The sequence below is a fragment of the Acomys russatus genome, chromosome X, assembly GCF_903995435.1.
Source record: "Acomys russatus chromosome X, mAcoRus1.1, whole genome shotgun sequence".
Classification (NCBI taxonomy): Eukaryota; Metazoa; Chordata; class Mammalia; order Rodentia; family Muridae; genus Acomys; species Acomys russatus.
Window position 1 is genome coordinate 93,240,364 of NC_067169.1, and position 27,022 is coordinate 93,267,385.

Below are 27,022 nucleotides of genomic sequence, written 5' to 3' on the forward strand. Positions count from 1 at the left end.
TCACTGAATTTCTGGATACTTGAGTAAATACCTATCTTTCTTATGTATTCTTTGAAATTATAAAATTGCTATAGGATCTTCGCACCTGTAGTGATTAATTTTGCTTGTCAAACTATACACATACGAGTAACATTATACAGACTGAGCAGATTGTGTTTGTATATTTAGGAGTGTGTATGTGTAACAACAATGAAAGAAAAGGCCAGAGGCCATGCGTTTGAGATCGAGCAAGGGGCTGCGGAGGAGAGCATGAAGGTAGGAAAGGGAAAGGGGCAGGAATGATGTGATTATATTTTAATTTCAAAAACAATTTAAAAATTACCTAGGGCATCAAAGAGATGCATCTCTGAGTATATCTGTAGGGTTGTTTTTAGAGAGTATTAGCTGAAGGAGCGGTGGGGGCGGGGCACAAGCAAGAGGATCTGACATTTGAATTGTAAACTGAAAAGGAGTGAAACTGATCTAGTGGGCTGTAGATTTAGCTCAGTGGTTGAGCACCTGCCTAGAGTGTATGAAGTCCTGGACTCAGTCTCCTGTATTCCCAGATATCCAAGAAAAAGAGGCCAGGGGCAATTTCTCCTAGAACACTCATAATGGTGTTCTGTTTATGATTCCCACTATCAAATATAAACAGTTTCGTCTCCAGAAAAAAAGAAAATTTTGCACGATTTGTGTGTGATTAAGTACTAGTCTCATTAGCATACCACAAATTAGACTGTCCAAAATTCACTTGTGGTGTGTGTGTGTGTGTGATTAAGCACTAGTCCCATTAGCATTACTAATGTGGTGTGAGTATGTGTGAGTGAGTGAGTGTGTTGGAACAAGGTACATGGTTCTTTTGATCACACCCACCACTCCCCATTACTGTAACTCTCTTGTCCCTCCCCCCTCCTGCTAAGCCCCTTCTTCCTACCTCCTTTGAACTTTGGTAACCCAGTGAGATTCATTAGGGAAGTTTACAGTAGCATGGGTCAGAGTTTGTTTACAGGAGCATGGACATCTCACCATCTGCTACACCATGGAAGAAAACATCTCTTCCTCAAGCAGCCATTATCTGCGTATAAATCCTTAGAGAGGTTTTTGCTTGCTTGCTTGCTTGCTTGCTGGCTGGTTTTCTGGGGTTTGGTTTTTGGTTTTGGTTTTTTGAAACAGGGTTTTTCTGTGTAACAGCCTTGGCTGTCCTGGACTTGCTTTGTAGACCAGGTTGGCCTCACACTCACTCAGACTCACCTGCCTCTGTCTCCTGCGTGCTGCCACTGCACCTGGCTTTGTTTTCTTTTGTTTTGACATAGTCTCAGTCTGTAGCCCAGGCTTCAAACCTACAGCAATCCTGCTGTCTCAGTCTCACACAAAATCCTTTATTGAAGTATTTATTGATTGATTAGCCTTTACATTTCCACATGAGTAGATGTTGTGCATTAACATACTCCCCCATCCCCCTTGCTTTTGTCCTCCCTCCCCTCCAATTAGTCCCCTTTGTTCTAGATAATTATACTTCTACTTTCATCCCTCGGAGTTCTTGACCAGAATCTTCCTTAACGCAAATGCACTCGAGGAATGTTTATTTACTCATGGATTCAAAGCAATAATTGGGAATCTCCAATTAGGCCAAGTTTGGGTAACCTGAGCACCAAAATAATTAGGAACAGTAATGAAGTAGAAAATCCAAAGAGGAATATGAGAAGGGAGAGAAAAATCTTAAGGGAGGAGCAAAGGAAGAAGGGAACCAACAAGACAGGAGCAGGAGGAGTGTGTCGGGGAGGGGGACAAATGACAAAGTGTAATGACTTGGATCTATGACAATGTCCCAGTGACACCCGTCACTCTGTATGCTACATTTAAAAGTTAATAAAATAATTAAATCCCTATCTATACACAAACACATTTATTATATAAGGTCATAAATCCACCATGATGTTAAGTAGGTAAGTGAGCGAGAAGAAACGGCCGTGCTTACTGTGGGGTAACAGGACACTGACTAGCAGCGGCGGAAGGAGAGCTGAAATCGAAAATCATTTTGTAGATTCATTCAGGCAAGAGCTAGCAACAGATGCTAAATCTAGGAGGAGATTTTCGATGAGGAGCAAGGCGTGTGCAAGGACTTACAGTATTCCCACATAGGTTTCTTAGTAGCAAGATCGTTGATGGGAGACGGGGAGAATAAGCCTGGCAATTCTGTAGTGGAGCAATGAGGCAACACTTTGACCCCCCCCAATGAAAATGATTCATTTGTTAATTAATTGATTATTAATTTATTGTATACGTGGGTGCATGTGTGCGGTGGTGCACTTGTGAAACTCAGAAGACAACTCTCCAGACTTGGTTTTCTCCTGCTACCTTGGAAGATCTGGGACTCCAACTCAGGTTGTTAGGTCTGTGTGCAAGCCTTCCACCTGCGGAGCTCTCTTGACAGCCCACATTCTGCAGCTTACAAATGCAAAATACGGGACTTCAAAAAGCTCAGTGTTGGGGATGGAGAGATGGCACAGAGATCAAGAATGCATACTACGCTACAAGAGGTCCAGAGTTCAATTCCCAGTACCCGCAAACCTGCTCTAACTAAAGTCCCAAGGGTTCACACACCCTCTTTTGTCTTCCACTGGCGGCCCTGTCCACACACACACACACACACACACACACACACACACACACACACACACACACGTAATTTTAAAATAAAATATTAGGGATCTGGAGAGATGGCTCAACAGTTAAGAGCACTGGCTGCTCTTCCAGAGGTCCTGAGTTCAATTCCCAGCAACCACCTGGTGGCTCTGATGCCCTCTTCTAGCATGCAGATATACATGTAGACAGAGCACTCGTACATTAAAAAAAGAAAAGAAAAGGTCAGTGTCATAAAGGCAAAGAAATTGTGTTCCAAATTAAAGGATATTTAAAAGACAAGGCAAAATGTATGGCAAAATGTATAGATCCTGCATTTTGAGGGAAAGTTCTGTAAATGAAATTGTTCGATTGATTAAAATGAGATAATAACGAGTTCATTACTGAAGTTGACAATTGTGGTTATAGAAGAGAAGGCCCTGATTACCCATTACTCGAGCTGGCATTGAACATGATACAATAGCCAGGGCTGGCCTTGAACTCCTGATCCTCCTCTCTGCACCGCCTCAGTGCTGTATCACAGGCATCTGGTTCCATTTTCTGCTGAGGATGGAACCCAGGGCTCTGAGGACCAGGCAAGAATTCTACCAACCGAACCACATCCCTACCCCACTAGGGCAGGGACACTCTAAAGTCCATGTCAGCCAAGGCAAGCAGTAGTGCAAACTGATATGGTTCTGAATGGGAGGGGTCCAAACCAGGGAACCCCATTTAGCAAACGAACAACTTTTCTTTTTTACGGTTTATTTGGAATCATGTGTATGTGTGCCTGTGGGTGGCTATGTGCATGTGGATTCGGGAGCTTCAGGGGCCAGAAGAGGGAGAGGGAATGCATGGAGCTGGAGTTACAGGGGCTTGTGTCCTAGGAACTGGATCCTCAGCAAGAGCAGCAAGTGCTCTTAACCTGTGGGTCATCTCTCCAGCTCCATCCATGAATGAATTTTTTCCCTTCATCTTTATATACTTAGTGTGTGCCCACATTTGCCCACACCACAGCACATGACCTACACTCAGAGGACCACTTGCATGAGTCACTTCTCTCCTTCCACTAGTTGAGTGCCAGGGATGAAACATTAGGCTGGACCGCAGGCTTTTTTTTTTTTTTTTTTTTCCCTGCTGAGGCATCTCGTTGGCCCTAATGCCCAGATACTTTGTATTTCTTGTTTTCAACAAGTTTTATTAGTTCTGTAAAGGATGCACTGGTATTTCCCCTTCGCCCCATCCCCCGCAACCCATGCCGGGTTTATCGAGACAGGGTCTGGATATGTAACCCAGACTGGCTTTGGAGTCACTACATTCGGTCAGACAGGACGTCCTCTGACCTCTGGTTTCTGAATATTGAGATAATAGGAATGTGGCCCCATCCCTGGCTTTGGCTGGTTTGGATTTTGTTATTAGCACTGGAAACAGAATCCGGGGCTTTGAACTCAGATTTTGGCCTCCTCCTCCTCCTCCTCCTTCTTGTTTTTGAGGGAGTGGGGATAGAGTGCTGGGGCATGTGTGTGTAGGGAGATCAGAGAGAACTTGCAAGGAATCAGGCCTCTCTTTCCACCATGAGGATCGGGGGGGTGGGGGGTGGGGGGTGATGGGACGGGGGACGGGGGCGGGGGGATGGAACACAGACAGCTGGGCTGTGCGCCTGGCGCCTCACCGTATTGCCAGGCCGTTTTTTGGCTTTCTTAACACATCTGTCCCGCTATTCTAACAGGCTATGAATCCCGCATTTTCCCACACCTCTACAGAATTATTAGGATTCTCCCTCGCCACCCCCCCCCCGCGCGCCCCTTGCCATCTTAAGCGAGTATAGTCTTACTCTACTGCCCCCTAGTGTGTGAGCTACGTAGAGGCCGGTCAATGCTGTTTGCTCTGGTACCCAAGCAGAGGTTCCCAGGTTTTCTCACAGAAATGACTCCTTAGCATCTGGTCATAAGGCAAAGGAAGCCGAGGGAAGCGAGCCTCACTTCACTCACAACCAGAGTTCTTGACAATTGACCACTCTCCCTTTTGCCTACCTTAACACCTGTGAGGCATCCCTGAGAGACCCAAGGCTTAGTATCTCCAGAATGCCTTTCAACTCACGACATTGGGAAAATGTTCACCCCACAGGAGAAAATGAGGGAAGTAGCACAGAGCTGGTTTTGTTCCACAACTAAAACTTACCTGGATCTTGTTCGGGGCAATGACATTTTCTGTCTTCACCCCCTCCCCCCCTTACTGGCTGAGACTCAGTTCATTTGATTAGTCTAACTAGTGCTAAGTAAGTGGAAAGCAGAAGAGTGCTATAGCCACCATGTCCTATTGCAATTTCAGGACCAGGAGGCAGAAAGGAGGGGCAGTGCAGTGAGGAAGACTTAGTGTGCTCATGGGCTTCCTCTGAGACACCCAATTTAGCCACTCAGGAGGCGGCCACCCATTCCTAAAAACAAACTGTGAGTGAGTCGTGCTACCAACTGATGGGAGCAGATCATAGAGCCACTGAGCATTTCTTTGAATTTTATTGAAAATTGACATGGACATTAGAAAGATCATGAGCTAAACAGTGCTGGTTCTGGGATGTATCTCGTGGAAAATGAAAGCCCAAGATGGGCAGTGACTGGGCACACCTTTGAGCAAAAAGAACCACGGAGAAGAAAGGAAAACACACACACAGATGCTGGCGAACATGCAGAGAGGCTCTCTTGAGAGCTGAGACGGCAGACAGGTGGTGTCTGTGCTGTGTATATACAGGAATGGGCACATTCACACGGCGTTCGGCTGTTAAGGAAAGCCAATGAATTCAAGGCAGATTACCCACAGCAGAAAGCCCCGCCCCCCAAGCCCCTTGGAAGTTTGTGGGGAGGAACTTTGCTTTCATTAGGCTTAAATCCCCCTCCCTTATTCCTCCAGCTGAATGCTAATTGCTCCACTTCTCCCTCCTTGCTGAGATCTGCAGAAGGCCCGTGAGTGCTGAAGAGGCAAATGTCACTCAACTTTCTCTTCCATATTCAGAATCATCTTAATAGCGTTTGAAGGCAGTCAACCCATTGAACCAAAGAATTGTTTACAAAACAAACATAAAACTCAAAACCTTGTGAACAGCACTTCCACACCCACAGCTGAGGTCCCCTGCCCCAGTCACTTAACACCTGGGTGAGTGGTCTTGTCGTTGTCTGAGGTTACATTTGGTCCATTTCCAGCTCTGATGATTCTTTTCCTGCCTCGTGAGTTTAGGACAAGACACTTCCATGTAAAACACCATGTGAGTCAGAAGAGAGCTTCTTGCCTGGACACAGGGACACATGTACACTTGTTGAGTGTGGTGTATATGTGCGCGGTTGCAGGGGAGGGGAACTGGTTGGTTTCTTGCTTGAGACAATATGGAGCCCTAACTAACTCTTCTATAATGGCAGTCTTCTCCTTTAGACTTAGTACAGCTGCTGAAGACAAGGTTAAAAAAAGCTGGAGAGGGAGAGAGAAAGAGAGAGAAAACACAAAATTAGCCAAAGAGAAAGGACATTCAAAGTGACACGTGAGGGGAGTCGGCAGTGGAAGGTAGCACAGATTAAATGCTGAGAAGACAGGAACAGGTCACGGATGGGCTATCACCACGGGAAAATCTGTGGAGAAGGTTTGAAGAACACCACACGCCAGTTTAATGTGTCTTGTCTTGCTTTAATGAAAAAATAAACACATATTAACAGCCAAATGTAAATGCCAAATGATTTTTAAAGGATCCAAACTAAGTATAGAGAAAGCAGACTTCTTGGCTTAAGAGAAATGAAGGGTGTGTGTGTGTGTGTGTGTGTGTGTGTACACTTCAAAAAATGCCATTCCATTCTAGTCTGGGAAAAGAAAAGCACAGACCATTTCTAATGATTGGTTTTTGTTTCACTAGAAACAAACGGAGAGCTCAGTGTATTTTTTAAAAATTGTAATAATTGTACAAATTAAAAAGATGGTCGAGTGAAGAAAAGCAAAAACCTTCCCATTTACAGTGAGAAGAGCTACTCAATGAAATTTATCACGATCTCAATTATTTTAATAGGTTTTGATTGCTTTTTATGTTCACAGACATTCTCTAATTACCAGAAGCCACACAGTGCACCAGTGAAATATATACACTGGCCTTGTCCTGGTCCAGACTTACAGAAACACTAACTGGTTATTGGGCATCATGGCAAATGGCCTGGAGTCTTCTCCTCACCTGGGTCTGCCCACCAAACCCTCAAGGCTCTTCTAGTACTGACTGGTTTCTCTGAACATTTTTTTAAAAAACACAAAAAACAAAAAAACAAAAAACAACACCCCCACCCCCAAACAACCCAAAACCAAAAACCATCTTGTCTCCAGATAAATACTCGGATCCCTTGGTGAAATTTTGCTTAGGCTTTGCCAAGAAACAGCAGTGGGACCTTGGATAAGTCCCTTCATTTCTCTACGTATCAATATCCTCCTATAGCTGGGGGGGGCTTATATCAGCCATGCCACCCAAAAAGCTCCCCACTTTATATACAAGTCCTGCTTGCTTTTGGAAGGTTGTGTAGCTCAAATACTCGAGATGCCTCGTTTAAAAATGCAAGTACTTCTTCAGAAAGATGATTTCTGGTTGGCAGTCTGGGAAGGCGGATTAGAACCCTGAAGGCAGCTGGATGTGCTGGTGTTAGCCTTTAACCCCAGCACTCAGGAAATACAGGCAGGCAAAACACTGGGAATTTGAGGCCAGCCTGATCTACATTGTGATTTCAAGGCCAGCCCAGGCTACATAGAAAAGAACCTGTCTTAAAAACAAACAAAACCCCACAGATCCCCATGGCTACAAATAAGGTGCCTTTCTCAAGTAGAACCACACAGCCTTAATCCACCCCCAAGCCCCACTACAGCTATGTCTGAGATATTTAGGGATTCTGCTTTGGGGCTTTGTGCTCTTGGTGGCAGTGGCTTGTTTTGTTTGACCTCCATGGTTTCCTGAAATTCTCCACTTCCAGTTGGTCGTGTGTGTCCCCCACCCCAGGAAATAGCTCACGCTTTCCCATTGTCACCCTGCACTTGCCTCTGGCCACTGGCCAGTACATATCAAAGTCGTCTTCTGTCTTTGCCAACAAGAAAAGAGAAAGTGCACACATTGCCTTGCTTGCTTTTAACTAGTTCTGCATTGAGCTTAGTCTTGGCTTCAGGATATTAGCTATGAGTGCAGAGAACGTCCCCTGCCCTTTTGCAACCGCTCAGAAGGCCTGTGACTTTATTATCACCTTGTGTTTTTTTTTTTTTTTTTTTTTTAGAGGTAGTGCTCATACAACCACCTTTGAAACATGGCAAAAGAAAGAAGAGGATCATGGTCCATGTCAGTGGGACTGGGAGGCAGAAGCAAGTTGCAGAACTCAAAAGGAAAAAAAAAAAAAAAAAAAAAAAAAAAAGAGGCTTGAAGTACCACAGCAGGGATGGAAAGCCCAGCTGTTTGGCACCATTAAAAAAAAAGTTGTCAGTTAAAATAAGAACCTTCGCTTAAAAGGCTAAGTGGAGTCCAGTCCAGCTGTAGCGGGGCATACTATTCAGTACACAGCCATGGATTACTGCAAAGGAAGGGCAGAGAGACGCCATATTAGCCACAGATCATTGCCAGGTCGCCTCTAGCTGTTGCTCTGTCACTAGCCAAACACCAAAGGCCATACTGTGCCTCGTGGCCCTGACAGTAGAAGGCTTTGTACCTCAAAGGGCTTCCAAAACCCACAACCAGGTGGGACCCATTATAAAACTTAAGACTATACTATTTTGAACACATCAAATTCCGAGACCAACGTATATGACCTTTCAAGTACAGCACCTCTTTTCTTCCTTCCAGCTACTGGTCTCTTGTCTTTGAAGTGGCGTGTGTGCAGATGCAGATCCAACCCATCACTACATTCATCGAGGAGACTAGAATACTCATGCAGGCAACCCCAAGACCAGACTCTTGAACCAGCTCACCAGTTTGCAAACGAGGATTATTATTCTTGCTATTCCACCTCAGTGGGGTGGCAAGAAATGGCCGATGGCATGCTGAAACCCCCAAGGAGAATTCTGTAAGTCTATTCAAGACTCTAGGCTGGTAATAACATTCTGGTTTATTTTCCCTTTTGTATCTGTGGGGTACCCAGAATTAGAGAGAGGGGAAATATATGCTGTCTGTCCCAGCAGTTGCATTTTGTATAGGAAGGGCTTAGTGTGAATAAATGTGTAGCTGACTTTTAACACAGCTGGTGTTAAGTGACTTTGAATCCATGGAATCAAGAAAGGGCTGGGCTAAGATGGTAGAAGAAATAGGTATCACCGAGAATTCTTGTAGAGCCTATATAAGGGGCTATGGCTCCGGGGATTAGAGAAGTGGGAGAACAGTCGCAGTGACTAGGATGCAGGAGTCTGTGGGGATAGCTCTGAACTTGGCTGGTGCTTATCCAGCCATGGTGGATGGAAACAACCTCAAGGAAACAGTATCAGTCAAATTCAATGCTAGTACATGAAAAGTTGCAAATAGCAACCCATTAAACACTTGACAGTCTGGCAAAGATGGGGATGGGGAATGGAGGCACATATGGCTGAGGGTCCTAGGAGAGGGACTGAGGTATGGATGGAATGTACTTCAAGCCAAGTGATTGCTGGCGTCTTGGTGAGAGGCCAACCATTATCATCTGACTCTCGGGCTTCTATAAACATTCGCAGGCAGGAAAGGGAGGGCATGGGCCATATGCCCCCCCCAAACATATTAAGGGGAAAATAAAGAGAGGGAGGGAGGGCCAGCTCTGTTGCACAGGAAAGGGCGTGTCTACAGGAAGCCCAAACTGAAAATGAAAAGAGAAGGGTGATTAATGAATGGATGGATAGATGTACCAAAAGAAAAAAAAAAAAAGGTCAGAAGGAAATTAAGTCATAACTAATAGATAAAGTAGAATAACTATGTTAGATAGTCTTAAAGTCTTATATACTGGCTCCTGTGAACATGCTTTCTCACATGAATGGCAGCACTAGCAGCATTAAAAAGCAAACTAAAGGTTTAAAATCTGTTCTTGACAAACAACCCCCCAACACACACACACACACACACACACACACACACACACACACACACACACACACACACACACACATACACACACTTATCCATGAATACCAAATCTCTAGTGACCTTAGGCCACCAGACACCATACCATGCCCCCTTGCTCCACAGGATAAGAAGTAGCTAAGGGCACAACTTTGGCATCCTTCAGAGCAAGCTTAGCTGACCAACTGCTACCCAAAGCCAATACCTGTTTGTTAAGTATATGCCATGGGGTGGTGTTCCAACCAGTGACCTGTCAACCTGAACTACAGAAGCCCATCACTGGTTTGTGTTCATGTAACATTTTGACCTGTTTCCTGCTGGGATTTTATTCCTATGTTATATGTAGGTCAAGTCCTATTGGTCCCTGTGTCACATGTGTGAAGACTGACAGGCTTGTGGTCATAAAGGAAGTGCCATTACATCCAGGATAAGAGAATCTACTCAGGACTCTCCTGCCACTGGGAGAATCTTATTAGCTATGCATCAGAATCCTTGTTTATGACCTGAAGAAAGATTTTTAAAAATAGTTTAGATATGGTGTGTGCTCCAAAGACTCATGTATTGAAGGCTTCTTTGTCAGCTAAAAGGTTTTGAGGAAGTAACTGGAATCTGAGGGCTTTGAGTTAACAGAGGAATCCTTTGAAGGATTCATAACATGAGGGCTTTACTGGAAGGTTAGCCTGTTGGAAGAAGTCAGTCACCAGAGCAAGCCCTGTAAAGCTCTACCTTGCCCCTGCCTCTTTTCTCTGCTTCCTGGTCAATATGAAGTGAGCAGCTCTGTCCCAGGCCACCCCTCCAGCATGAGGCTCTGCCAGGACCTATGCTGGGCACATCAATGAGGCCAAGTGACCGCAAACAGAACTGAACTGTCCTCCCCTCAGCTGATTTTCTCAAGTATTTTTCCGAAACAAAAAAATGGACGCAACATCCATCCTATTAAATAAGGGCCATTTGGTGGGAGTGCAGTTAGCAGAACATGCATACATGAGACTATGCAGTCAATTTTCCACAATGAATGTAGCTGCTCTCCTACAAATACGAGCCTCATTCTGCCTGCATTCCATGTGGCTTTACTTATCAGTCTCCCAAGTGAAGGTTTTGGGAAGGGGGCACATAAACTTTGCTGCTTTCAGAATCTCGGCAGCTAAGGCTATCTTGGACCAACTCATCTAGAACTGTTTTTGCAGTCTACTACGGAAAAGCTTGCCACGAAAAGACAATCTACATAGGGTTGAAATTGGCTGCTCTGGCTATTTATCCCTTTTCTCTTACTTTTAAAGCAGGGCTTTAATTATACTTCTCCAGGGTTCATTGTAGGGCTGGCCACTAACAAAGATGCACTCAGGGAAATCTGAACGAAATCGCGTCGACTGGCGTGCAGTGAAATCTGAATTAGCCAAAACGGAATCCCCCAGGATACATCTGTCCTGCATTCATTGAAGATGGTAGAAGAAAGAAATTCCCTATGAGCTGAGCTCCTACTACGTGTCAGACACTTGCCTCGGCACCTGGCACATCGTGGTGAGCAGGTATTCTAGGAATTTAGTCCTCCTCAGTAGAAAGCTGCTATTTGACACCACTGTTCTAGCAGGGGCTCCAGGACGTGGTTTGAAACCAGGCAGTAAATCATTTTCATTGTTCTTCTAGGATACGTTGATTTGGTTCAGTTTCCTGGACTTTCTGTTTCAGAAGCCTGGATGGACTTCCTTGCTGGATTTGCTTGGAAAGAGGATGCCTTTGGCAGCTGCCTGAAGTGTCTAGTGCTGCAGCCATTGGTTTGGTGACTGACAATAGGCTTCCCATTTAAACCACTGTGTGGCTGAGGCAGGGGATATCTTTTCAATAGTTCCCAAGGCAAAGAAGCCAAAAGTAAGAAGGGCAATTTATAAGACCTCTGGGGTACTTCCAAGACCAACTAGACATTTTAGGTTTGTTTGTTTTTTAAGCATCATTATCTCCTAGAAATATGTTCTATGTATTTTACACATGAAATGGTCCAGCTTTTGCCTTCTAATAATCCAGCATGTCTGGGGTAATTGAGGAAGCAGGGTTAGCTGTAGGTCAAGGATTCTTTGATGGCTGGGCTCCAGGGATGTGGGGCTGAACTGTCCTCTTAATCTCTTCTCTTATCTACATTGGAAAGTTTCCAAGGTTGAGTTTTAAAAATAAATCAATCTAAGTGTAGGGTTAGAAACCTTTATCTTCAATTTCCCTTCACTGCCTGGTTTTGGTAGAGGAGACGGAAAGGTGCTTAATCACTGCTTCCACCTATTCTATAATGAGTGCTTTCACGCCGCTTAAAGGCTGTGTGATAGCAGAGACTGTTCTGTTTACCCTCAGGGCTCCTTACTAAGAATTGCCTACTCACCTCTTAGCAGAGGTTTTCAGGAAGCTTGCACTTACAGAATTACATTTTAAAGTCTCTCTCTCTCTCTCTCTCTCTGTCTGTCTGTCTATCTGTCTCTCTCTCTCTCTCTCTCTCTCTCTCTGTGTGTGTGTGTGTGTGTGTGTGTGTGTGTGTGTGTGGTATGTGCAGGTGACCACAAAGGTCAGAAGAGGTTATCAGATACCCTGGAGCTAGAGTTACAGGCAGCTGTGGCCTGCCTAATGGAAGGGTGCTGGGAACAAAACTCCGCTCCTTTGGAAGAGCAGCAAGTGTTCTTAACCACCTGAACCATTTCTCCAGACCCAGAATTGATTTGATTTTTGTTTTGTTTTGATTTTGTGTTGTGTTGTTGTTGTTTTCCGAGACAGAGTTTGCTGGGATTAGAGGTGTGTGCCACCATGCCTGGCTCAGAATTGAACTTAAAAAAAAATAATTTCTTAATATTGTTTGTGGGCACACATGCCATGGTGTGGCGTGATCCGTGAAGCAGTTTTGGAGTTGGTTCCCTCCTTCCACCATTATGTGGGTTCTAGCTGCCAGGCATAAATAGCATTCTGTGAAAGGAAAATGCTGTTACTGCAGCCTGCTGAGCCACCTTGCCAGCCCTCACAGAACTAAGTGAGTTCTAAGTGATTGCTAATGTAAGGATTTCCCTATAGTATCTGACTGAGGTCTTCATCATTTTCCACCTTGGTTATATTTTGGGGAGGCATACAACCAAAAGAAGTTGGAGAACTTGAACCCCTCAGATAAGGAACTAGAGGGAGACACAGAAGCAATTTCTCATGGCCATTCCTAAATCTGGGGTGTGTGTGTGTGTGTGTGTGTGTGTGTGTGTGGGGTCAATACTAACCGTGACATTTCAGGTAGGGACTGTGATCCCAGTGGTTTCCTTAGTCATCACAATTCATTTTGAATGTCATGATTATGGCTCTTTATGGAAAAAAAATCTGGACTGAAACCTTACCTGTTTGGTCACATAATCTAGCTACCTATGCTACACAGCCGCCCCAGGTCTGCAAATGCTCTCTCGAGAACACACACCTCCAATCAGGCAAGCAGACATTCCACATAGAGGATGTTCACTTAAAACCACATCAGATTACATCTTCATAGTACAAGTCTCCGGAGGAAACGAGCAGGTCCAATGAAGCCACTGCTTTTATGGTTAGCTCTGTATGTTACAAGGGTGGGGGTTGGGGAGAGGCGTTCTAGAAGCCACTGCCAGTTCTATTTAGAGTTAATAAAGCTTACCAGGGCCCTGGGTCTCATGCAGCATGCAGCAAACAGCAGAGTTAACTGTAAAACAGTAAGAGCTGATGAAGATGGAGTAAGCACGAGGAGAAATCCAATATCATGAATTGACACAAATAATGAAATGTTAGCGGTCAAAGGAGAACAGGAGAAACGGGGAAAGGAACAGGGGAGGGGCAGCTTGGTAGACACCGCCCGAAACACTGGTGTTCTCTTAGTCCCAAATCTGGAACTTGATCAAATCCAAGCATAGCTTGTCTAACTACCACAATCTCTATCCCCACCCCCACCTCCACCCCCAAATCATCACCAGCAAAAGCACCGTGGGAACAGAGTAGCCTAAGCTTAGTGGCACGTCTCCCAGAAGCTATATAATTGCTTATAGACATGCATAAGGAGCTCAGACCTGTGGCCACTCATACATACTAGACTATAGATGGGGACAGACTATTGTGCTAGCTCTGATTGCTAGTGTAAGGTGCCACAGTCCAGGTAGTGTAAGGTTTTCACCCATCTCAGAACTGGAAAAGAGCACTGTCCCCAACCCCAGATATTTTCTGAAGAATGGGAGAAATTGTCCCACTGTCTAGAGTCTTCTGTATGGGGTGGGAGGAATTCAGTCATTTGTGGGGAAAGTGTCTGGTCTGGGAAGACTTTTCACTGAACATCTAGAAAAGGACGGTGCAATAGTGGTTCTCAACCTATGGGTCATGGCCCCCTGGGGAGGTTGACCAACTCTTTCACGGGGGTCACCTAAGGCCATTGGAAAACACACATATTTACTATTCATACCAGTAGCAACTTACAGCTATGAAGTAGCAATGAAATAATTTTATGGTTGGGGGTCACCACGACATAAGGAGCTATAGTATAGGGTCCCAGCATTAGGAAGGCTGAGAACCGCTGGTGTATAGCATCAGTGCAGCCTGAACAAGCCAGGTGATCTTCCAATTTTAGACAATTCTAGGGACTGAGGTGACAAGAATGACAGTGTTCTGAAGGCAGAGGTTATAGATGAAATAAAAACTGAGTAGTTTCTGATCTTTAAAATAGGGATCCAAGAGCATGGATACAGCTCAGAGGTAAAGTGCTGCTTAGCATGTGCAGAGCCTGAGGCTCCACCCACACCACTCTCACTACAAGATGATGACAAAAGTTAAAAAGACAAATATTAATCATTTCCTGCTAGTATGACTAGCATATAACCACTGGTAAGTTAATGGATGGTGGATCCAAAGACGTTTTCCATCTGGCTAGTTGAATGTTAGTTAAAAAACAAACAAACAAACAAACAAAACCGGAACAAAAACCCTTATTGTATTTAATATGTTTGGGTTGGGTTGGGTTGGTTTTTCTTTTTTTTTCTTTTGGATTTTAGAGAAAGGATTTCTCTGTGTAGCCCTGGCGGTCCTGGAACTCATTTTGTACACCAGGCTGGCCACCACCATCTAGTGATATGTAGTTTTTAAGATTCTATTCTGGAAAAAACATTCTCTGGACCAAGTTGGTGAAAATGTTCAAACTGGATAATAAGATTGCGACTCAGTGCCTTGAAATGCTAAACAGTGATTAAATATTAAATCACACTCATGGTGTGATTCCTCAGTGAGAAGCCAACACAGAGGCAAAATGGTATGCTTTTCTTCTGGGAAGCATCCAGTGGCTGTCTCAAACTGGTGGCCCAAAATTGAAGGTCATACCCATGGTCACCTCTGGGACCTTCAGGGTCCCTCAGTAAGGACACTGTTAATCACTCCATCTTGGCGTCCTCTGAGCCCTGCTGCAGAAACAACTACAGAGCACAAGGGAGTCCGGGTTGTCTTCCTCTTCTCCGGCTCCAAAATGAGGACTGGGTCATTTCTGCAAGTAGACACCGGGACTGTGAAGTCCCCAAACATGTGGGGAAACAAAATGGTTTCAGGATCATTCCCGCAGCTTGAATGGGCTACACGAGGACACTGGCATCTGTAGACTCCCCTATTAAGTTCTTAGCCCCCCCCCCCCCCGCCCCAGGGCTGGGCATAACTAAGCAGCCAGCAGAAAGAGGCACGGCAAAGGAATGGGAGATGGGAAGACAGGCTTCAGCCGTCAGCGGCAGCATTTACTTTTCACAGGCTGCAGCTTTTGAGAACGGAGGCAGGGTAAGGGTTAGACTGTTGACACCCCTCCCCTTCAGATGTGGGAGGAGCAAGCAGACCTGTAAGCTCCATGATATTACATATCTGGGGCAATGTTTTTCAACCTTCCTAAGGCTGGGACCCTTTACGACAGCTCCTCATATTGTGGTGACCCTTAGCCATAACATTATTTTGTCGCTACTTCCTAACTGTACGTTTGCTACTGCTATGAATCACAATGCAGATACCTGATGTGTAGCATGTCTGATATACGACCCCTGTGAAAGAGTCATCAACCCCAAGGGGTCATGACCCATAGGTTGAGAGCCATTGCTCCAGGTTCGGTGCCAGTGCCTAGAGCTTCTGTTAAGAGAGCTTCTCTTTCTTCCACTATTCTGCTCTGCCCATCCTTTCTGTTCCTCTTCTTATTCCTTTATATAGCTCTCATGCTTTGTTTCCCGCTTTCTCCCCTTCTTCCCTTTCCATTTGCCAGGAGTTTGCAGAGCCTTCCCCCATGAGACAAACAGAAAAGCTACACTCCTGGGAATACCATTTTCCTCTTCTCAGCAACTCATAGTTGGGTGCCACAGGGACAGTGACCAGTACGGGAGTGTAACTTGTCAGCCCACAGTTCACACATGCCCACCAACTCCCCCTTGGCTTCTAGATCCTGCCAGGTAGTGGATGGAGGGGTGGGGATGAACAGGAAAAGAAAGATCACACACACACAGACACACAGACACACACACAGACACACACACACACACACCCCAGCAGCCTGCTACTTACTTCTTCTTCTCTTTGTCCCTTTTCAGAGTCTGGGAGCCCCCAGCCTGCGAACCCTGAGACTGCAGCAGCTCAGCCGCTGCCTTTCTCTGTTTGAAAGCATTCATTTCATCATCCAGGCATTTCTTCTTCTCCTCCAGCTTCTTCTTCTCTTCCTGGTGCAGTTTCTTCAAACGGTCAAACTTCTCATGCAGCTGGGGGAAGGGCACAAGGAAGTTAGAGAGTGTCCCCCAGCAGTAGCCGGCAGTCTCCACCCTAGCCAAGACCAGAGTCGGAGGGAACAACGTGACAGGAACCCTACAGGACCCTGGGACATTAGGAGACATTCCTGTTAGTGGCTACCATGGTGGCACCAAGGATTGTTCTGCTGCTTGCTGTAAACCGTTCTCATAATCTCCGCTCCTGAAATGGTTAGGACCAATGCATTCTGATTAACCATTCCATTTAAAACAACCTCTGTAGCTATTGGGTGTCGTTGATAATATTTACTGAGTCTGTTACAAGCCAACCACTAAATCTGAGATATAAAAACTCTTTTCATCAATACAGCACTCTATTTTTTTTTTTTTTCTTTTTGAGTCAGGGTCTTGTGGTGCTCCAGCTAACTTAGAACTCACAAAGCTCCTGTCTCTGCCCTTGGATACTGAGGTTACAGGTATATGCCACCATGGCTAGCTTACAACAATGTTGGCATACGATCTGCTTTTATGTCTGTTTTATGAGGAAACTGAAAATCTCATAAATGAAGGCATTTGCTCAAGGCCAACCCAACCTTTAGGGGATTTTGTAATGGGATCTCCCATATGTAGAGGTCTCCTCCTGCTAAGCCCATCTTAGGATCCACCTATATCTGGCACCCAAGGTTGGGAATACAGGCATGTGCAGCTATGCCCGGCTTTTTATGTGGGTATTCGGAATCTGAACCCAAGTCCCCATGCTTGAAGGGCAAGCACTCTTGCTCACTGAGGCATTTTAAGTGTTTCCAACAGAACTAAAAAGATAATTATATGAAGTGACTTATTTGCCTGATTTAATAATCCTATTCTATGAACATAAAAATTGCACATCGTGTTCCATAAATATATGCAATTATTATTTGTCATGAATAAAATAGTTTTGGGCATTGTAATGCATGCCTGAAACCCTAAGACTTATGATGGTCAAGCAAGAGGTTTTAACATTTGAAGCCAGCCTGGGCTAGATAGTGAGTTCCAGTCCAGCCTGGGCTACGTAGACCTTGTTTCAAAACCTAAATAAATTAATTAATTCAAATTAAAAGAAACACCCACTTGCAGCTAGTGGCTACCGTGTTGGATGGCAACGGCTGTAAATAATTAACAGAATGAGAAAATGTCCCAGCCTTAGGAAATAAAGGTCAAGAAGACACAGGTGTCATCAGAATCTCTGTCGATCCACGCTGCACACCAGCCCTTCCCAAAGCCCCCAAGTCCCTCTACCCTCCAGCTAGCTCTGTCAAGGCTGAGGGCCCCTCCTGCCACAGTCAGCCTCTCCTTCCTGCCTGCCTGGTCTCCAGGGTTGCATTTACCTCTTTTTCAGCCTCCTTGAGCTCGGCTTCTTTCTCTTTGACTCTCTGAACAAACATCTGTCTCATCTCCTCTTCTTTTTTCTGGAGCTCTCCTAGGAACTCATTTCTTTTTGCCTCATATGTCTCCTGTAAACTGTAGATATGATCAAGTCAATTCCACTGCCACTGGGGCAACCCCTGGTCAAGAAAACGGGTCCCAACCATCCTCCTTGAGTGCACTAATTCTTCCCTGGTTCTGACAGAGAACTGGGAAGCAAGAACCACAAAGGGGAGGTGGGGGTGGGGGTGGGGCAGGAAATGACAGCTGGCTTGGCATGCAACAGCAATGTCACACAGGTACCGGAGGAGGCAGAGGAGCCCTGGTGAACTGGATACCTTCTAGAAATTTAATCTGTCTCTCTGTCTCTCTGTCTCTGTCTCTGTCTCTCTCTCTCTGCTCATAGAGGTGAAGCTACTTGCTTAAGATGGCACCCCTGGTTAGAGGTGGAGCTGAAACCAGAAGCTGGGCCTCCTGTCTCTTTATTTGAAACCTCCCTCCCACGGCACTGCACTGCCAGGCCCTGGCTCTGAAATTGAACACATTGATTGGCCACTTCACTACACACTTGCTGAGATTTTACCTACCACTTATGTGACCAGTGTGAACAGACCTGTTGCTAGTTGTTCAGCATCTAAAGCCCAGAGTCACCACGCGTGTCCTAAAGGAACTTAGGATCTAATGCGAGATGCCTGGATCAAGACCACTGCCCCGAACCTGCACTTAGGTTTTAAAAAGTAAGAGTCAGCCTGGTGAAGAACACAAGGACTGTGCTCCAAAGAGACACAGTGTGGGAAGGAAGGCACAAGTGGAGAGTGGTACTCCTGGGGGGCATCCTGTGAACCATGGAGGAGGAGTGAGACAGGAGGTTCCTGCGTCTGGAAGATGAGGACAGGCTTTGGATCCCACATTAGAGAAGTGGATTTGTATCCATCGAGTGGCTTCCATCAGTTAGAAGATGAGGAAGTCCACTTGGCTATCCTAAGAAGGAAGCTTTCCAGCAATTCAGGCATGGAATGGGAAGGGTCTTTGTGTTAAAGGCTGCTAGCAAATGCAGAGATCTGGAGGAACGATGGGGCTGCAGAATTCCCAGGACTTGGGGCTCCCCTTTGCTCATACCTACCTGCTTTCTCAAGTCTATCTTCCTTTCTTCGCGAGTTATCTTTCTCCAAATCTTAGTGCTTACAATCTACATTTAGCCCTCTTGATATACCCCCCCAAAGAAATTCATTCTAGTTCCTGGCTTGGGCCACTAGGTAGATGGTAGAACAGGAACAGGAAACGCTGGAAAAGGAGGAAGAAGAAGATGGACTAGATGAGAGACCGCTGGAGCTTCGGGTCAGGCACCCATAGAATACCTGAATGCAAATGTCCAGGGTGCAGTTGCACCAATGGGTTCAGAGGTCAATGGTAAAGTTTTAGTTTTGGATTCATCAGCTTGCTAGGTGCTGGTTAAGGTTGCGAGAATAGAAAGAACCAAAACCAAGAGATGGAAGTATGAAAGAGCTGAGGCATGTGGAAGGACTCCCGAGGGAGGATCAACATTTAAAGGAGAGAGCTGAAGAAAACAAGCCTGAAAGTGAGACCAAGGGGCAATAAGACAGGAAGGGAGAGGGATAAAGCTGGCCAGGCCAATACTGACAGCTGAAGGCAGAGGGTATCTCAAGAAAGCCAAATTAAAGTTTCACAATCAAATCAAAGGCAAAAATCAGGCCACAGTGACATTGCCCATCGGTCTACAACTGCAGGCCTTGGAGAGAGGCCTATTTGTAGAGAGCTGGAGGCAGGCAGAAGCCAGGGTGTAGTGGGTTGAGGAAGTGAGGAAGAGAGGAGGAAGAGGAACAGTGGATACAGAAATGTTTCCTTTCTGACACAGACAAACCTCTTGAGAGGGGAATGGCTGGCAAGAAAGAGCAAGGCCAAAAAAAGTACTTCAGGTGGGAGTATTGACAAGCAAGGTAGACAGAGGCCAGTGAAAGAGAGGGACGAGTGTGAAGATGCAGGAACAGGTGTTGAGGACGGGAGAGAAAGGAAAAGGCCAGGACTAAAAATGGCCAGACAGCAGCACAGCTTCTTCAGGATGCAGATGAAAGCCATAGAGGAGGAGAGAGCCAGAGAAGCTTCCATTAGAGACAAGTCCCCACGTCACCCCCACCCCCACCACAGCTCAGGAGCTCTGGGGCCCTGACCTGCCTGTCCTGTCCAAGACGAGTAGGACGCTGCCATTCTTAAGGCAGCCGTCCCCCAAAGGACTGCTTGTACAGTGTCCTCGGCCCCTTTCTGCTATAAACAGGTTCTGTAGGATCCCAGAGGCCATTTGAAAGCCTTTCCCCCACTCACAGATATCCCTTCGCCCCCGCCTTGCTCATGGATGCCTGACATTTCCTGAAAGGAGATGGAGCTACAGTAAAGGGCAGCACATGGTAATTCAAACTGCAGGGCTGATGGCACACATTATACATACAGAGCAGAGGCGTTCATTGGTCTACGGCTCCCACCGGCATAATAAAGAGCACTCTAGGTTCTGATTTAAAGGAAACACCAGGGATTCTTCATCTTCAGTGGTCACACCAAAACTCACCCTGAAATGCTAAGGCAGTGGAGGAAGAGAGCATCATGGAGGTCGGCAATGCAAGCAAAGTGACGGCTTCATGGTCCTGTTCTGTATTTTCCTATCTACTTATTTAGTTGGTGCTAGGGATAAACCATGGCCTGTGCATGCTACACAGGCATTCTACTACCAAATCATATACCCAGCTTTCCTTTTCTTTTCTTTTTTTAAAGCAATGTTCTTGCTAATGCAGCTTTGACTGGTGCGATACTTGCTAGGTACCCCGGGCTGTCCTCAAACTCACGGCAATCCTCCTGCTTCAGCCTCCCTGGGATTCCAGGAATGTGTCACTATGCCTGGTTTTGAGAAGAGCGAAGGTGGGAAAGAACATATTGGAAACCTGTCTTAAGTACCAGGAGAGCCAGATAAAGGATGTGAGAAGAGAAGATAGTCCCAAAGTGCCATCCAATAGAACAAAGCTCTAGCTCAGGGTCTGTGTGAGCCTGGCTGACTACAGCCACTATATATGGGAAGGAGGGGCTAAAGCAATGAGTGATCATCAGAATGGTTGCTCCGAGCCCCCTCCCTTCCCTGCTTTTCTAAGCAGGCAGCGGGAGTTCTGGCAGATGTGCAGATACAGAGAGGAAACACTCAAGCAGATCCAGGAGTTACTTTGGACTCTCTAGCTAGCCCCCAGGCCCCTCTTCCCCTGCCGATTGACCAGGGCAAGGCATCCTGAGCTGGGCCAGGCTGGCCTGGCCTGGCCTGGCATAAATGGTACCTGAATGGCTTGCTGTCAGGGTCGGTGTCCTTGAAGCCCATCTCCTCCAGCTTACAGCGGCGGTACAATTCATAGTGCCGGGTGTGGGTCTGCTCCCGCAGATCCTCCATGTTGACCCGAATCAGCATCTCCCGCAGCTTCACAAAATCGCAGTGGGCCTCGTTTTCAACTGTATAGCGGGGATTGGGGCATTGGAAGTATATCGAAAGGAAGGCCGGCAGAAGAAGAAATGGATGAAGTGAGAAGTACAATGTCTAAGGGCGACATTGCTTTGCAGGCTGCTTATATGGCACCTACAAATTTAACCTTCTGATTCTATTTTCTGTCAAACTTGGGAACGAAACCTTATGAAAGGGCAACAATAATAAAAACTGTACTATTGTGAGACTATCTAAGAACTTTCATTAATGCCTCAATGCAAATTCACCACACAGACTTCCACAGGAACATCTGCTCTGCACTGCTTTGCACATGACGCTACGTGCACATCTGTCTATCCACCCAGCTGATAAGTATTTGTGGAAGCTCTGTTCCCAGCATTATGTGTAACTATGAGAATTAAGAAATGAAATCTTAGGGTTACACTTTTAGGAACCTGCAGTTTAGTGGAAAAGCACATGTAAACAGAACAATATAAGGCAATGCTAAAATTACAAACACAGAGGTATGGTGGCTGCAATGCAGTAAAAGCCCAGAAGAGGGGGACCTACAAACTCCCAAGACAGTGTAGGCTTCCCCAAAGATAAAATCTCTTGGATGACTCTGGAAGGACTAACAGAATTTATCAGGCAGATAACAGAACATAATCTCCACAATGTCTCCAGAAGGCCAGGCAAGGTCATATAGAGAGCAAGTTGCAGACTCAGGCTTCAAACCCAGCTAGTGTAGGGGAGAGGCAGAGACCATAGATGAGTCTCCAAAGAGCAAGGAAAAAGAACTAAGGTAGCAGCAGGTGATGGGGACAAGGAGGGACAGACCTCAGGTGTGGCCCATGTGGGTGGCAGAAGTTTCCAAGGAGGTGTTTTGCCAAGGGCCCATAACGGCCTGCCCATGGCAAGCTTAAGCAGGAGAAAGCATGTACCATTTCTTTTCTTTGAAGGCAAAGGTCTTCATTTTGGGTAGTGGACAAGAATGTGAGAGATGGGGACTAAATCACAGCAAAGAGGATTGCTGGCCAGAGCCATGCTGCAAGCAGGGCTCTGTCAGGATGTCGCCAGGTCTGTCCCCAGTGTGTTGGATGGTAGTGTTTGGCCATGTAGAGGTGGATAGTGGTGTCTGAGATGATGAAAAGATGAGTTCCCCATGATTCTGTCTCTCAGGGTCTGGGGAAGGACAGTAGGGACAGAGAGGAGAGGTTCAGGAATGAATGACATAGTTGAGCATAGTTGTACCATCAGAAATGGTCAGATATGGTCATCAGAAGTATTTGTCCAAAGTCCAGAGTGGTCCATTTTCTACTGTTTCTGCTTAAGGCCCTTTCCATTACATGAACGCTACGCATCACCATAGACCAGTAGTTCTCAAACCTTCCTAACACTGCAACCCTTTCATACAGTGCCTAATGTTGTGGTGACCTCCAACCATAAAATTATTTTGTTGCTACCGTATAACTCTAATTTGCTACTGTTATGACTTATAATGTAAATATCTGATATGTGGGATGTCTGATATGTAACTCCTGTGAAAGGATTGTTTGACCCCCAAAGGGGTCATAAACCACAGGTTAAGAACTGCTGCCACTGAACACAAACTAATATGAAAATATTTAAGACTATTATTTTTTAACACTATTATTTTTATTTATTTCTACCTGCAATATAAATTGTTTATACATTTTGCTTCAATTACATTAAATAAAATCTCTTTGCTACAGGTAGTTTATTGTATATATGTGTAATAATGTAAATGTATATGTAAAAAATAAAAAAATATTTATAACAAATAAAATAAAATCCCAGTAATAAAAAAAATCTGCATTAATAAAGTAAGTCCTTAGGACCAAGCTACATGTATCTGCTTCTCCACCTCAGGACAGTGATCCCTAGTCAGGAGGACCAACTCTAGAGCCAGGCATCATGGTACACACCTGTAATTTGAGCACTTAGGAGGCTGAGGCAGGAGGGTCAGGAATTCAAGGGTAGTCTCAACTCCATAGTGAGTATAAGGCCTACCTGGGCTACAACCTTCCTCAGGAGGAAAAACTAAACAAGCCCCACTAGCACCACCAATGAAAACCCAAGTTTGGCATAAGAGCAGGGCAGTCCAAGTTGGAGGAAGAAAGTCACCAGAACTGTGTCTGCTGAATTGTCTCCTCCCACCTCAGGCTCCTGTCTCCAAAGGACTGTTGGTCCAGAAGCCACATCCCAATGTCACTAGTGTAATATCTCCAGCTCCAAACATCAGAGAAGAGCAAAACTGAGCACAGCTCTGACAGTCTTCTCCTACCCGTGCAATATGCAGACAGGGATAAAGTGTGCATCTAGGATGCACGAGGCCTGCTTTCTGTCTCTGATGCTGTAACACAGAACTGAGGATATAGTACAGTGACAGAGCACTTGCCCCGTATGCCTGAGGCCCTCAGTTATATCCTCAGCACCCCAAAAAGAAAGGGAAGGAGTGAAAGCCCGTGACTATCAGCGGGACTTTGCTATGCTCTGAACCATGCCAGCCTTTGTGTGTGAGGTGGACAGCTCACTATCAACTCTCATCTTTGCTGTTTCAAAACACAGTCTCTCAAGGCTGCCTTTGAACTCACGGTCCTTTCATCTCAGTTGCAGCCCCCCTCCCTCGTACTGTGCTTTCAGATGTACACTACTCTTTTTGGGTGCCCAGTATTTGATTTGTCCAAGGGTTGGGATGAATTTACAGAGAAACTGCTAGCCGAGGCCTGGTTTATAGCGCCAGACTCAGGGCCTCAAACTTCTTCCCACTGCAGTGTCCTAGGGCTTGTGTTACCTACTGACCTGGCAAGGGTCGCATAATATATGTGAGGCACACCACAAAACGAAACAAAACAAAACAAAAAATAAAAAAACCAAAAGAACCGTGATGAATATATGTAGGATATATCTGATTCTTTAAAATTATGAAATAATCAAATATATATATGTATATAAGTATATGAATTAGGTACATGCAATTTGTAAATATCTCCACAACCAAAGTTAATGTTAGCAGTTCCTTGGAAGCCAGCCCTTGCTGGCCTCTTTTGGACTCCATGGTTCCCTCTCTATTCCTTGCCTCCTCTGGCAATGAAATGTATGCACTATCCTGTATTTGGGGTTTAGGATTCATCTGTGTATTATTTTGTTTGGTTTTTTGAGACAGGGTTTCTCTGTGTAGCCTTGGCTGTCCTGGACTCACTTTGTAGACCAGGCTGGCCTCGAACTCACAGTGATCCACCTGTCTCTGCCTCCCTGAGTGCTGGGATTAAGGGTATGCACCACCACGCCTGGCTCATGTGTATATTTTTTTAACTTTAATATTGCTTTAGTGTGAAGGGGTATGGGTGTATACGAGTGAACTCGTGTGAAGTCAGAGGACAACTTTCAGAAGTCAGCTCTCCTTCCACTGTGTGGGCTCCGGAGATCAAACTCAGGCCATTACACTTGGAGGAAAATGCCTTTACTCCTCCCCTACAAGCCATCTCAGTGGTCCCAGGTTGTTTTTGTTTTTGTTTTTGTTTTTTTAACATTTATCTTTTATTTTCATTTGTCTTTGTGTGTGGGTATGGGTGCCTGCAGGGCCCAGAAGAGGGTTCTGATTCCTTGGAGCTAGAGTAACAGGTAGGAGTGAAACCTCATGACATGGCTGCTGGGAACAGAGTTCAGGTCCTCTCTAAGAATAGTAGTGTTCTTTGCCTCTGAGTCATTGCTCCAGCTCTCAGTGTGTGTGTGTGTGTGTGTGTGTGTGTGTGTGTGTGTGTCTAAAAAGTTATTTTATCATTCATCACTTATGCATGAATTTATAAAACTGTCATGTTATTTTAGCCTACCCCTGGAACTCATAAATAGAAAGCTATCATGTGCATTCTTGAGCTCAGTGTTGTGTCTCTGAGATCCATTCACGCAGATGTAACTGTAATTCGTTGATTTTCTAAGATCCCATTATATGACCATTTCACCAATTATCCAGTCTCTATTTATGGACTCCTCATTGTTTGTAATAATTTATCATTATGACTAACCCTGCTGTGAACATTCTTGTGCCTCTCCTAGCGGCATACTCACTCCGATAGTCCTTTCTATGTTCCGCCAAATGCATTCATCTTTTGCCTTGTTTGGGGGATGTTGCAAGGGAGCCCTTTCTTCATTAGGGACAAAAGGAGTCTGCTCACATCACAGAATCCAGGCATGGAGCCAGAGCTTGCTGCTAGTGACCCCTATGGCTCTTTGAGACCCAAACTGAGTAGTAGGGGCTAGGGATAAGCTAGGGACTTGTCCTGTCATGGCATGGGGCGGCAGAGAAACAATGAAGGGGCTCGGTGAGTGCAGCCCATCTACAGGAGACTCACCCTGCACAGTCCCCCAAGGATACTGCCGCGCCCTCATCATCTTGTTGCCTATCTTCACTTCTTCTGTGCTGCCAACAACAGCAAACGGCAGGTGGGCCTGGAACAGATGCAAACAAGCACTTAGAACACCAGAAGAAAGGCATCAAGCACCCCACAATGGAACTGCTGCTTATCTTGAGGCCTTGGGGCCCTCCCGTCTGCAACATCACTCAGTGCATCAGCATTAAGGGGCATTCATTAAGCTCCAGAGCTCAACAGCCATGCAGAGAGAAGAGGCCTAGTGCTCGTCTCTCTGCTCTGGAATTCACAATAACAGATACCAATGGCATGGTCCAACACAGAGCAGGAACACAAGCAGATATATGGCCTAACAATCTCTAGTCCCAGTCACAGTTGCTGGGGGTGGGTCGGTGGGTGGGCATCAGAAGGGGTTGGGTACAGATGCTCTCTTTCTAGAGTATGAGAACACAGCCTACATTGACTAAGTTGGACTCTGCCTTTGTTTTTGCCACCGAGACAAGAGTTCACTGACCCTGTGAGCTTAGAAGGCAAGTCACCATGTCTTCACCCACAAGCTTTGATGATGCACTATAAAGGACATTAAAAAAAAAAAAAAAAAAAAGTAGACGACACAGTCCCTTGCACTTTGAGAACTTGAACTCTCGTTGGGAAAATCTAAATTTCATACTTGAAATCCTGTTAGATAGTATGTGACCAAGGGCACATAGTGGGGACTTCATAAATACTCCTTGGGTTGAGACAGCGAGGTTATCAGAGTAGGGTCAAGGAGAAAAGGGAAAGTTCTAGCAGGGGCATGAGCTTGGTGCTTGTAGGAGAAATGAGGGGCAGCGACTGCAGAGGGCTAGACTGAGGGAGGAGGTGAGAAAGACAACCAGGCTGTATCATCATCTGCTTGCATCCTGGGTGCTCAGCTCTAAAGGGATGGAGGAGGGCTGTGTGTGCGAAGTGGGAAAGAACAAAAACACAAGGAGAAAATAAAAGGCATAGCAAATGCCAGTCTTCCCTTAGGCCTGTTATTTTTATCAAGGGACAACGTCAGAATGACAGGGTCGCTCTAGTACTCTCTTCCTCAAACTCCTGTCATTTGATTCCTCTAGCTCCTCAACTATTCTCAAACACACAGCCCCCACCAAACTGAATGCCGAGGCTTCATAAGACCTCCCACAGCAGCAAAGATATTTCTGGAAAGTTCAGGCAAACAAGATCATTTCCAAGGGCCATAAATATAAACCTTCTACACTATCAGAGGGAGCCGGGACAGAGAGCTTGAACTCCAATGCTAGGTCTTTCCAGGAAGCAGTGAGGCCACCGCTCTTTGGCTGCCAGTCTTTCCAAGCCACCTAGGGTGGTCTAC

At 45.6% G+C, this 27,022-nt stretch overlaps 1 protein-coding gene across 5 annotated transcripts in view; it reads right to left on the reverse strand.

Annotated features, from left to right (window-relative positions):
* Nucleotides 1-5,491: 5,491 nt before the first annotated feature.
* The window catches only part of Septin6 (septin 6), a 77,353-nt gene continuing 55,822 nt past the window's right edge, over nucleotides 5,492-27,022 (reverse strand). Inside the window, exons 6-11 of one of the 5 annotated variants that reach the window (XM_051140857.1) lie at nucleotides 25,648-25,744; nucleotides 21,135-21,303; nucleotides 17,766-17,898; nucleotides 16,223-16,413; nucleotides 13,317-13,361; nucleotides 7,999-8,171 (exon numbers count right to left, since the gene is read on the reverse strand). In XM_051140857.1, the coding sequence (XP_050996814.1) occupies nucleotides 13,358-13,361; nucleotides 16,223-16,413; nucleotides 17,766-17,898; nucleotides 21,135-21,303; nucleotides 25,648-25,744 (594 nt within the window). In that variant the 3' untranslated portion in view covers nucleotides 7,999-8,171; nucleotides 13,317-13,357. Of the gene's footprint in view, nucleotides 6,061-7,998; nucleotides 8,172-8,936; nucleotides 9,417-13,316; nucleotides 13,362-16,222; nucleotides 16,414-17,765; nucleotides 17,899-21,134; nucleotides 21,304-25,647; nucleotides 25,745-27,022 lie in introns of those variants that run through there. The other 4 variants (XM_051140856.1, XM_051140855.1, XM_051140858.1 and 1 more) reach the window with 4 other exon arrangements.